Below are 13830 nucleotides of genomic sequence, written 5' to 3'. Positions count from 1 at the left end.
GAAGATTTTTTCAACTCTCTGTAAAACACAAATTATAACAACTGAGAAAGTTAAAAGAAGCACAAATAAAACCATAAGCTACACAGAAAGTACAGGAGCCACAACAGGAGCGACATGATGCTAATTTCATTAGAATGTGTACAAAACACTGTAAAAATGTACAAAAAAAAGTAATTTTCATTTAGTGGGCCTGTCTCTGCTGAAAACACAGGCATTGTATAAAACCCAACGAGGAAGAATCAGTCCAATATACGATTTTCAGAAGAAACTCATCAAGGAGTTTCTAGAGATTCACTACCGACCACAAACAGAGGGCCATTGTGGAAGAAGAATGGCTGATGGTGATAATCACTTACACCGACCAGAGTGGCACTTTATCTCGCTAAACCTAGGAGTATCAAAGAAGGCGGCTTGCATGTGCAAAACATGGCAAACTTATACTAGATATATTTGTGTAAAATTTTATGCACTTTTATGTTTGAACTTTTGTTTCAAAGTGTGCTACTCTCTGAAGTTTTACTAATCTAATAACGTGTATTTTTCTCCTAATGAAGTACCTTTTCAAAAATAGGTATTTTTCTATAAACATTAAAGATATAAACAATTTAACACAATAATACCATATTTTTCATCCTAATTTTATCTCAATAATAATGATAGATTGCCACAGGTGTGTGTGTGTGTGTGTGTGTGTGTGTGTGTGTGTGTGTGTGTGTGTGTGGACAAAATGTGCAGTGAAAAGGATAATATTAGTTCATAGTTCCACAATAAGCTGAGAGATGGCAGCTCTAATATTCTCTTTAATGGCAACTTCATTGGGATTTGTGCATAAGCAACTGCGCTTCATAGGTTGTTGCTAATCACGTAAATGTGAATATTTATTTAAGTAAGTAAACATTGTTGTGTCCCTCACCATAATTTATATGAATTTACATGAAAGGATGATGGTATAGTGTTACAAACCGTGCTTAACATTTTTTACGTGCTAGCTAAAATTAATTTTATACCGTAGTGAATCATATATTAATATCTTAGGCTGTTATACTTCATTACTGCAAAACTTGTTAATCTAAATCCAAACAAACCATTCAGACCTTTTAAGTTTGGATTTTTGAGGATTTCACAGTAATGTTTTGTCTATTCTTCCAGCAAGTAAGCAGTGGTAAGCCAATGCTAAACTGTTAAGTTCAATCAGTTTGCAAGGAAACAAGTACCCACTGAAGAATTCTATACCCACTGAAGAAGTCTATGAATAAAATGTTTGCTACAATTTACCATTTTAAAAATACATCATCACTGTAGAGACATTTCTATGACATACCATTATTCTTAAAAATTTTCAGTTGTAATGAGCATTTCATGAAGTTTTGGGATTGCAACTGGATGATGTCAGCTTCTTGCCATGATATTTTCGTTAACCACCATTCAGCCATCTTCAGGTGCGTGTTTTGTACTGGAGACTGCTTATTCAAATCACTAACTTTGTATCAGAAAATGGTGTGGAAACATGTGCAAAGGCAGTCGCTACATGAGTGACCCCAAGGTTCTCACCCTCTCCGAATATTGATCTACCCCCTACAATGAGCAGGTGCATGTATAATGGTGTACCATACGCGCCCTGTCAGAATGTGGATCACAAAGTTCAAATTCAGATGTAAAATTAACTGCTGCTAGATGTGTAATTAGTCATAAAATGGTTTCTTTCTGAAGACATCAAAGAATTCACCCAGTTCCACAGTAAGATCTTCCACCAAATAATTCCTTGATAATTGAATCCCAGAAGAATCTTGTTGAGCTCACGATTTCCGTGGAAGAATAATTATGGAATGTCCTGTGAAAATACAATTCTCATGGCTGACATACTGGGCTGCGAAAAGTGAGTATTGTGATCACATTCAATGCACCTTTCGTGCACTCTGCGCATTGCCTGACCAATGCAGGCTTTGCCACATGGTATTCTGTAGATTCAAGTCCTACACAATCCCAGATTGCCCTTTGCTGAATCGAGATGAGCATAAGTCTTTGAAGGTGGGCGGAAGGATTGCTATGACATAATGTTTCCTTAGTATTCTACCTAATTTCAACGAAATATTGTCAGCATATGGGAGGAGCAAGCTGTATTTGAAGTGCATCTTTTCTTCTTGATCTTGCGGGTGGTCATGTTTCTTCCTCCTTAAGAGCTGAGCTGGTCTGATGTGGGGAATATCCATTATCTTTGAACAAAGATTGTAGGTGTTCCAGGTCCTTCGCAATGCTGTCTCCATCAGACAAAGCATGTGTCCTGTGCACCAATGTTTGAAAGAAGCCCATAGATTATGATGGTTGGTGCCAGCAAGACACCTGCAAATACAGGTCTGTGAGTTTACCATAAACACAATGCCCCAATGATCCATCTACTTTCTGAACGATCAATACATCTAGAAACAGCAACAGCCACCACAGATAGACAGACATCCTTATCCCCTTCCATCATCATAAATTTGATATTCTCATGGACTGAATTCAGGTGCTGCAGAAAGCACGACAGTTGTTCTTCATTGTGGGCTCACACTACAAAAGTATTGTTCAGTGGCAGAGGCAGACGTGTGTGAATGCAGCCATAGTGGTAGCAATAGCAGCAGCAGTTGTCTGACAAGAGAGTAATTAAGTTTACTTTGTGATTTTTTCACATATTTCTGCAAAGAAGTGAACTATATCAGTGTATTTTATTGTGTGGACTAGTGTTTATCAAGTTGGATTCTGCCATCAAAAGTGCCACATCACATCTCTATTTCTAAATTTTGTGTTAATACATAGCATGTAGTTTAGATCAGTGCACTGGAGTTAGCTTATTTATTTCCTACAGTAGCTTTTGGATAAACAAAGTCACTAGTAAAAAGTAACTATTGATACATCCATTTTCAGTGCAGAAATTTGGATCTGTTTTTAAGAACTCATGGATCTTGCTGTCTCAGGCTATAGTGTTTATTTTTTATTCTCCTCATTCAATTTGTGTACATTGAAAACTCAGAAATACCACAATTGCCCAATTTTCTCTTTTGCTAGTAATTTCTAAGTTAATCTTGGCAGCATTCTTGGTATTTTTTGAAATCTAATATCCATTTTTATAGAGTATAGGATATAGCTAGAAACTGTACTTCTTGTGAACATACAAGGGGAACTGACTGCTGCCAATAAACAGCTGGAAGCTGTGTTGGCTATGATCAACAGGCTTCTGTCTAACGCTCAAAGGCTTGGCGACATTGGGGCACCTATAGAATCCCCTAGTGACCTTGTCGTCACTGTGTTTTCTGATACACAACATCTGACTAGTCTGCCCTCACATGAGAGTGAGTGGCAGATAGTGGGCAGTTGGCGTGTCATTGGCCAAAAAGCAAAAGAGGGAAAGGGCTGCCCAGCTGGATCCCTACACCGTAGCAACAGGTATGAGATGCTACCCAGTGCTGATAATAGTTCTGGGCCAGCATTACATGGCTCATCTCTCCTATCGGGCCATTGGCCTATTCTCCTTCCCAGTCCAAACAAGTGGTGAGGGTTAGAGAGGTGATGGAGCCCCTCATGGAGCCCCTCACAGACATAGTACACAGAGAAAGAATGAATGCCAGTGAGCACTCTGAGGTAGTGGTTGAGGAGGGGGGAAGTGAGATTCAGAGGGGGTTACAGGGGGGAGACGGGGGAGTCCTTGCTGACAGAATCAACACGTCACTCTTAAGAGAACAAAATCAACAGATGTAAAGCTAATTTCCAGACCACTGTAAGGAAGTGTGATAGGACTGTTGTTGTTTACAATGTGTGTAAATGGTCTAACAGAAAACTTTGGATGCTCCTTAAGACTATTTGCAGATGACACAATTCTATGTAACAAAACAGCAATGCCAGAAGATAGTATCAATTGCAGAATGACCTGCAAAGGATTGATAAATGGTGTAGGCTCTGGCAGTTAGCCATAAACATAAATAAATTTAACATATTGAGCATGCTTGGGAAAAGAAAGCCACTACTGTACAACTGAACTAAATAAATGTCGTGTGACTAGGGCCTCCCGTCGGGTAGACCGTTCGCCGGCTGCAAGTCTTTCGATTTTACGTCACGTCAGCGACTTGCGCATTGATGGGGATGAAATGACGATGATGATTAAGACAACACAACACCCAGTCCCCGAGCGGAGAAAATCTCCGACCCAGCCAGGGATCAAACCCAGGCCCTTTAGGATTGACAGTCTGTCACGCTGACCACTCAGCTACTGAAACAGACGTACAGCTGCACTACTGATAAGGAACTGCTCAAAACAGCATCAGTTGTAAAATATCTAGAAATAACTATCCAGAGCAACCTTAAGTAGAATGATCACACAAATAATTAGCAAAAGCAGATGCCATAAAGAGTCATAGGAAGAGTCTTAAGGAAATTCAACTCATCCACAAAGGGAATGGCTTATAATAAGTCACTTGTTTGACCAATTCTTGTGTTTTGCTCATCATTATGTTATCCTAACCAGATAGGACTAATACAAGAGGGGAGGGAAGAGGGGTCGAGGGGGAGGAGGGAAGAGGGGTCGAGGGGGAGGAGGGAGGGGGAGAGGGGGGGCGGGGAAGATCCAATGAATAGTGGCGCATTTCACCACAGGACCATTTAATTGGCCTGAGAGCATTATCAAGATGCTCAACAAACTCCTGTGGCAGACATTACTGGAGAGGTGATATGCATCATGTAGAGGTTTACTATTGAAATTTCAAGAGACCTCTTTCCGGTATTAGTCAGATAACATATTACATACTCCCACATACATCTTGTGCAATAAACATTTCAAGAAATCAGAGCTAATATAGATGCTTACTGGCAGTCATTCTTCACCTGTGCCATTCGTAAGTGGAACAGGGTAGGGAGGATCTGCCACACACCATATGATGTAGATGTAGAAGTAGATGGTCTACATTATCGCCAGAAGACTTTTGGTTTAAATTCAGTCATATCAAGTGCCCTCTCCTTACACACTTCCACAATAAAGTTTGCTTCTGTAGGGGAGAGAGGACTACTCGTGGCACAGTCAATTTGCTCAAAAAATTCACTGCTGAATAAGAAGTAGGTTGAGGAAAGGGCATGATGAAATAGCGCTGTTTTATTGGGTTTGAACTTACTGCTGGTACGTGGCAATGAACTGTGACAGGGATCCTTGTGGAGGTGTGGAGGTGCGGGGGGGGGGAGGCTTGAGAGGGAAGGGGGAGAGTGGGGGGAGAGAGGGGGGAGAGGGGGGAGAGGGGGGAGAGGGGGGAGAGGGGGAGAGAGGGGGGAGAGGGGGGGAGAGGGGGGGAGAGGGGGGAGAGGGGGGAGAGGGGGGAGAGGGGGGAGAGGGGGGGAGAGGGGGGAGAGAGGGGGAGAGAGGGGGAGAGAGGGGGAGAGAGGGGGAGAGAGGGGGAGAGAGGGGGAGAGAGGGGGAGAGAGGGGGAGAGAGGGGGAGAGAGGGGGAGAGAGGGGGAGAGAGGGGGAGAGAGGGGGAGAGAGGGGGAGAGAGGGGGAGAGAGGGGGAGAGAGGGGGAGAGAGGGGGAGAGAGGGGGAGAGAGGGGGAGAGAGGGGGAGAGAGGGGGAGAGAGGGGGAGAGAGGGGGAGAGAGGGGGAGAGAGGGGGAGAGAGGGGGAGAGAGGGGGAGAGAGGGGGAGAGAGGGGGAGAGAGGGGGAGAATGTCGATGCTTACTAATAAGTCGTCTTACTGAGTCCGAAGTGATTTAGGTCTATTTAAAAGTTCATCAGTGTTACAAATACAGTGAAAGCAATTCCCCACAGTAGGTCTCGGTGCAGATGCTAAATGTCAAGCTAAGTCATACATCAGAACACTGATATTCCTCACAAGAGGGTGTAATGCAACACCTTCTTTGTGAATCTTTGGAAGACCATAAAATTCTAGCACAACAGAGCCCTAAAATCTTCATAACTTCCCATATGCAAACAATATTTTGCCAAATTAGGCAGATTCCTAGGGAAACCTGCAAAGATCTGTGCTCTTCTTGGTTCAGCAAAGGGTGATCTGGGACTGTAGATAGCTAGAGTCTATAGAATACCGTACCAAAGAGACAAAGTATATGAACTGTTCGAACAACATGCACAGTGTGTGAAAGGTGCACCGACATGATCATCACACACAGCCCAGTCAGTCACAGCCAAGCATTGTATTTCCATAGGACATGCCGTGGACTATTCTGCCACAGAAATCTTGGCCTTCATGAAATACTTCTGGGATTCAATTATTAAGGAATCGGTGGAAATACGTTTGGTGGAAAATCTTACTAATTGTGGCAGTAGCTTATATCTAAAAAAAATAAAATAAGCGTTAATTTCATGACTAATAATTTTACATCTGAATTTTAACTCCATGAACTGCAATCCGAGAGTGTGTGCAAGTAGTATCACCATTATGCACTCTCCTGCACACCATAGACAGAGCAGTATATGAAGAGGGCGCAAAACTCGACAGAGGTCGCTCATGCAGCAGCTGCCTTTTGTATGCACCTCCACACCAATTTCTGGTATAAAGTTAGCAATGTGAACCAGCAACCTGCAGTGCAAAACATTCACCTGAAGTTGGCTGAATGGTTGGCAGCTAAAATATCCTGGCAGGAAGTCGTCATGCAGTTGCAATCCCAAAACTTCACGGAATGACATATCTGAAAGAAAAAACAAATTGTGTACTTGAAATATTTTATTTATGAGATTTTGTTGAAACTTTATGCATTATTTCTCAAACAACAAACTTGTCCCTGAACACTGTTATGGCCAAGGTCTTCACATTATTACATTCAGTTATATCACATATTCTGCTGTAGAGTGGAAAATTTATACTACTTCATCCTCATTTCCTCAATGTGTGGCTTGGTGAATGAGTGATTAAGTGTCAGAATATGGATCCACAGGTCTTGGGATTGATCCCCATTAGTCCTCGGATCTTTAGATGTCACCTATCACTTCGTCATTTATAATCAGATTAGTAAGTCAGTTCAAATGAAGAAGGAATGCAACAGTACACCACCTTCAATAGGACTGTGCCTAAAAAATATTCTAATTACAAATGACCCTTCAAATTGGTAAGTCCTGTATCTCTTTACATTATTTATTTGCTCTCTCATTTTAAACACTATTGACAATAGTTTAAATCAAAAGTAATCAGCAAGTTAACTATGTTCTTCAAGAAGTCAACAAAATGATCTGCAGGTGTTTCAGACAACTGCCTTCTACAGTTGCCAACAGTGTGAAGTTTTAGACCCTGTAGGCTCTTCACAATCTGTTTTGCAATAACACTTGTGTCCAATATTACAACAGGGCTAATGTTCACATACCACCACCACCACCACCACCATTATAATTTTTGTAAGAAATATCTTTATTATTAGTGCATTCTTTCAAAGCTGAAATAAACTATCGTCAACCTTTACTACACCATTCCTCGCATTATACAAATACATGATAAATACTTACCCCAGTTTTATACACTGCTTTCTTGTACAAATTAACTAGACGGTCAATAGCATTCTCACGGATCTCAAGTGAAGGTAAATGAGGAAGAAAATCATTTCCCACAAAAAAACACATGAAGACCCAATCATCTACAGCACGCTCAAAATCATATGGAAATGGAAGACCAGGCATCTCCAGCTCGCGTTGCAGGTATTCCCGCAAGATGCTCAGACGCACAAATATGAACTCCACTTCAGCAGAAAATGCAGGCTCTACTTCACCATCTGCAAGTTCCCTTTCCAGTCCCTGACAGTCTTTCATCTCGTGACCTACAAAAAGAGGCATTACAATGTAACATTAAAATATTTGTTATTATGTACAGTGAGTTCTAATGTTTAATTATTTAAAATCGCATGTAATAAAAGTGCAGAGATGCATAAACTGTGATAAGAATGCATTATATAAAAAAGTGCATCTCTCTCATCCCGAGCTCTGAGTGATCTACCTCTCCCTTCCCAATCTCCTCAATTTATCTATGTTTCCTCCATTAGGAATTAAGCAATAGTTTGAAAAGCTATAAATAGTCTGTTCATTTTTAAATATTTATCAGCAGAATTGGACTTTCATCTTCATAATTTTAAGTCCTGGCCAGCCTTTCTATTTCTATTTTACACAAAAATAATCAACATTTTATTAATACTGAATGTGAAATCAAAGCAGACTGAAAACTGAACAGTTTAAAGGGAAAAGACAGGTATATGTAACTACAAAATCAAAAAATGGAATATCCAGGACAAAATATAACAATACAATGAAAAAGATAGTTGCTACTAACCATATAGCAGAGATGCTGACTCACAGAACACAGCAAAAAGACTATCAGAAAGTTAGCTTTCGCCCATCAAGGTCTTTATCAAAAGCAACAGAGGGGGGGGGGGGGGGGGGGGGATTAACCACACTCACGGACTGTGGTCATGTGCGTGAGACTTGCATTTACATGTGTGCATGTATTTATGCTGTCTACTGTTCACAAAGCTCAACACCTCCACTATCCTTTCCATATTTACAGGTAAGTAAATATGATAAAAGGTGACTGTTAAATAATCAGATATGTTTGCATAATACAGTGGCTGAAACCATCAGTACTGCATAAAGAATTTGGTAGTTGGTTATTTCAGAAATTTATCTGGTATATAGCACATGAGACAAAGTATGAAAGGTAGTGCTGTGGTTTATCTTGCACTAAACAACAGCAGGAAGTGTATAATTTTATGGGGTGATGTGAAAAACAGTATTAAAATATGGAATGTGTACAAATTCCTGATAACATATAAAGACACTAAAGAAAATACACTGAGGTGACAAGAGCCATAGGAGGCCAATATGCACGTTCACAGATGGTGGTAGTGTCACATACACGAGGTATAAAAGGGCAGTACATTGGCAGAGCTGTCATTTGTACTCAGGTTATTCATGTGAAAAAGTTTTGAACATGATTAAGGCCACACAATGGGAATTAACATACTTTGAACGAGGAATGGTAGTTGGAGCTAGACACATGGGACATTCCATTTCAGAAATCATTATGAAATTCAATATTACGAGATCTACAGTGTCAATTATATAATGGTAAAATTAGGAACCAGGTTTTAAATTGTAAGACATTTCCAGGGGCAGATGTGGACTCAGACCACAATCTATTGGTTATGACCTATAGATTAAAACTAAAGAAACTGCAAAAAGGTGGGAATTTAAGGAGATGGGACCTGAATAAACTAAAAGAACCAGAGGTTGTACAGAGTTTCAGGGAGAGCATAAGGGAGCAATTGACAGGAATGAGGGAAAGAAATATGGTGGAAGAAGAATGGGTAGCTTTGAGGGATGAAGTAGTGGCAACGGAAAAAGCATGCGAAGTTCAGAAGAACGCGAAATCCTGAAGATGGGCTAAAATTTACAGACGCGCGAAATTTGGCATGTACTTCGATGCGAGATGCCTTTAATAGGTTCCACAACGAAACATTGTCTCGAAATTTGGTAGAAAATCCGAAGAAATTCTGGTCGTATGTAAAGTACACAAGCGGCAAGACGCAGTCAATACCTTCGCTGCGCAGTGCCGATGGTACTGTTATCGACGACTGTGCCGCTAAAGCGGAGTTATTGAACACAGTTTTCCGAAATTCCTTCACCAGGGAAGACGAATGGAATATTCCTGAATTTGAAACACGAACATCTGCTAGCATGAGTTTCTTAGAAGTAGATACCTTAGGGGTTGCGAAGCAACTCAAATCGCTTGATACGGGCAAGTCTTCAGGTCCAGATTGTATACCGATTAGGTTCCTTTCAGATTATGCTGATACTATAGCTCCCTACTTAGCACTCATATACAACCGCTCGCTCACCGATAGATCTGTACCTACAGATTGGAAAACTGCGCAGGTCGCACCAGTGTTCAAGAAGGGTAGTAGGAGTAATCCATTTAACTACAGACCTATATCATTGACATCGGTTTGCAGTAGGGTTTTGGAGCATATACTGTATTCAAACATTATGAATCACCTCGAAGGGAACGATCTATTGATACGTAATCCTGTCAGGAAGGTCGCAGTTCGTAGTAATAGACGGCAAATCATCGAGTAAAACTGAAGTGATATCAGGTGTTCCCCAGGGAAGCGTCCTGGGACTTCTACTGTTCCTGATCTATATAAATGACCTGGGTGACAATCTGAGCAGTTCTCTTAGACTGTTCGCAGATGATGCTGTAATTTACCGTCTAGTAAGGTCATCCGAAGACCAGTATCAGCTGCAAAGCGATTTAGAAAAGATTGCTGTATGGTGTGTCAGGTGGCAGTTGACGCTAAATAACGAAAAGTGTGAGATGATCCACATGAGTTCCAAAAGAAATCCGTTGGAATTTGATTACTCGATAAATAGTACATTTCTCAAGGCTGTCAATTCAACTAAGTACCTGGGTGTTAAAATTACGAATGACTTCAGTTGGAAGGACCACATAGATAATATTGTCGGGAAGGCGAGCCAAAGGTTGCGTTTCATTGGCAGGACACTTAGAAGATGCAACAAGTCCACTAAAGAGACAGCTTACACTACACTCGTTCGTCCTCTGTTAGAATATTGCTGCGAGGTGTGGGATCCTTACCAGGTGGGATTGACGGAGGACATCGAAAGGGTGCAAAAAAGGGCAGCTCGTTTTGTATTATCGCGTTATAGGGGAGAGAGTGTGGCAGATATGATACACGAGTTGGGATGGAAGTCATTACAGCATAGACGTTTTTCGTCGCGGCGAGACCTTTTTACGAAATTTCAGTCACCAACTTTCTCTTCCGAATGCGAAAATATTTTGTTGAGCCCAACCTACATAGGTAGGAATGATCATCAAAATAAAATAAGAGAAATCAGAGCTCAAACAGAAAGGTTTAGGTGTTCGTTTTTCCCGCTCGCTGTTCGGGAGTGGAATAGTAGAGAGATAGTATGATTGTGGTTCGATGAACCCTCTGCCAAGCACTTAAATGTGAATTGCAGAGTAGTCATGTAGATGTAGATGTAGATGTAGATGTAGTGAAGGCAGCAGAGGATCAAGTAGGTAAAAAGACGAGGGCTAGTAGAAATCCTTGGGTAACAGAAGAAATATTGTATTTAATTGATGAAAGGACAAAACATAAAAATGCAGTAAATGAAGCAGGCAAAAAGGAATACAGACGTCTCAAAAATTAGATCGACAGGAAGTGCAAAATGGCTAAACAGGGATGGCTAGAGGACAAATGTAAGGATGTAGAGGCTTATCTCACTAGGGGTAAGGTAGATACTGCCCACAGGAAAATTAGAGAGACCTTTGGAGATAAGAGAACCACTTGTATGAATATCAAGAGCTAAGATGGAACCCCGGTTCTAAGCAAAGAAAGGAAAGCAGAAAGATGGAAGGAGTATATAGAGGGTCTATACAAGGGCGATGTACTTGAGGACAATATTATGGAAATAGAAGAGGATGTAGATGAAGATGAAATGGGAGATACGATACTGCGTGAAGAGTTTGACAGAGCACTGAAAGACCTGAGTCGAAACAAGGCCCCGGGAGTAGACAACATTCCATTAAAACTACTGACAACCTTGGGAGAGTCAATCCTGACAAAACTCTACCATCTGGTGAGCAAGATGTAGGAGACAGGCAAAACACCCTCAGACTTCAAGAAGAATATAATAATTCCAATCATAAAGAAAACAGATGTTGACAGATGTGAAAATTACCGGACTATCAGTTTAATTAGTCACAGCTGCAAAATACTAACATGAAACATGAATTCTTTACAGACGAATGGAAAAACTAGTAGAAGCCGACCTCGGGGAAGATCGGTTTGGAATCCGTAGAAATATTGGAACACGTGAGGCAATACTGACCTTACGACTTATCTTAGAAGAAAGATTAAGGAAAAGCAAACCTATATTTCTAGCATTTGTAGACTTAGAGAAAGCTTTTGACAATGTTGATTGGAATACTCTCTTTCAAATTCTGAAGGTAGCAGGAGTAAAATACGGGGAGCGAAATGCTATTTACAATTTGTACAGAAACCAGATGGCAGTTATAAGAGTCGAGGGACATGAAAGGGAAGCAGTGGTTGGGAAGGGAGTGAGAGGGTTGTAGTCTCTCCCCGATGTTATTCAATCTGTATATTGAGCAAGCAGTGACAGAAACAAAAGAAAAATTCAGAGTAGTTATTAAAATCCATGGAGAAGAAATAAAAATGTTGAGGTTCGCCGATGACATTGTAATTCTGTCAGAGACAGCAAAAGACTTGGAGGAGCAGTTGAACAGAATGGACAGTGTCTTGAAAGGAGGATATAAGATGAACATCAACAAAAGCAAAACAAGGATAATGGAATGTGGTCTAATTAAGTCAGGTGATGCTGAGGGAATTAGATTAGGAAATGAGACACTTAAAGTAGTAAAGGAGTTTTGCTATTTGGGGAGCAAAATAACTGATGATGGTCGAAGTAGAGACGATATAAAATGTAGACTAGCAATGGCAAGGAAAGCATTTCTGAAGAAGAGAAATTTGTTAACATCGAGTATATATTTAAGTGTCAGGAAGTCATTTCTGAAAGTATTTGTATGGAGTGTAGCCATGTATGGAAGTGAAACATGGACGATAAATAGTTTGGACAAGAAGAGAATAGAAGCTTTCGAAATGTGGTGCTACAGAAGAATGCTGAAGATAGATGGGTAGATCACATAACTAATGAGGAGGTATTGAATAAGATTGGGGAGAAGGAAGTTTGTGGCACAACTTGACCAGAAGAAGGGATTGGTTGGTAGGACATGTTCTGAGGCATCAAGGGATCACCAATTTAGTACTGGAGGGCAGCGTGGAGGGTAAAAATCGTAGAGGGAGACCAAGAGATGAATACACTAAGCAGATTCAGAAGGATGTAGGTTGCAGCAGGTACTGGGAGATGAAGAAGCTTGCATTAGATAGGGTAGCATGGAGAGCTGCATCAAACCAGTCTCAGAACTGAAGACCACAACAACAACGACAACAACACAGTGTCAAGAATGTGCCGAGAATACCAAATTTCACGCATTATCTCTCATCACGAACAATGCAGTAGCCAACGGCCTTCACTTAATGACCGAGAGAAGTGGCATTTGCGTAGAGTTGCCACTGCCAACAAACAAGCAGCACTGTGTGAAATAACCCCATAAATCAATGTGGGATGAACAACAAATGTATCCATTAGGGCAGTGGGCTGAAATTTGGTGTTAATGGGCTATAGCGGCAGACAACCGACCAATGTAAGAGCTTTTGCCTACAGCACTACATCACCTGCAGTGCCTTTCCTGGGCTTATGACCATTTGTGTTGGAAGATGACTGGAAGACCGTGACCTGGTCAGATGAGTTCTGTTTTCAGTTTGTGACAGCTGATAGGACTCAAATGTGGCACAGACCCCACAAAGCCAAGCTGTTAACAAGGTACTGTGCAAGATGGTGTTGGTTTCATAATTGACTGGAAATGGTTATGTACAGCTACTGTGAGACCATTTGCAGCCTTTCATGGACTACATGTTCCCAAACAACAACTGAATTTTTAGAATAACAATGCACCATGTCACCACTAGGCCACAATTGTTAGCAATCGGTTTGAATAACATTCTGGACAATTCAAGCATGTGATCTGTACATCCAGATTGCCCAACATGACTCCCATCGAACATTTATGGGACATAATCAAAAAGTCAGTTCGTGCACAAAATCCTGCACCGACATCACTATCACAATTATGAGTGGCTACAAAGACAGCACGGCTCAGTATTTCTGCAGGGGACAACCAATGACTTGTTCAGTCCATGCTATGGTGAGTTGCTGCACTATGC

The 13830-nt window shown here is 41.1% G+C and overlaps 1 protein-coding gene across 1 annotated transcript in view; it reads right to left on the bottom strand.

The window, feature by feature from the left end:
- LOC126359934 (5'-3' exoribonuclease 2 homolog) overlaps nt 1–13830 on the bottom strand; it is a 407169-nt gene that overhangs the window by 319637 nt on the left and 73702 nt on the right. The window contains exon 8 of the mRNA XM_050007668.1: nt 7469–7776. Within this exon, the coding sequence (XP_049863625.1) occupies nt 7469–7776 (308 nt within the window). The remainder of the gene's footprint in view (nt 1–7468; nt 7777–13830) is intronic.

Source organism: Schistocerca gregaria, chromosome 1, assembly GCF_023897955.1.
Source record: "Schistocerca gregaria isolate iqSchGreg1 chromosome 1, iqSchGreg1.2, whole genome shotgun sequence".
NCBI lineage: Eukaryota > Metazoa > Arthropoda > Insecta > Orthoptera > Acrididae > Schistocerca > Schistocerca gregaria.
This window is presented reverse-complemented; position numbering and strand designations above follow the sequence as displayed.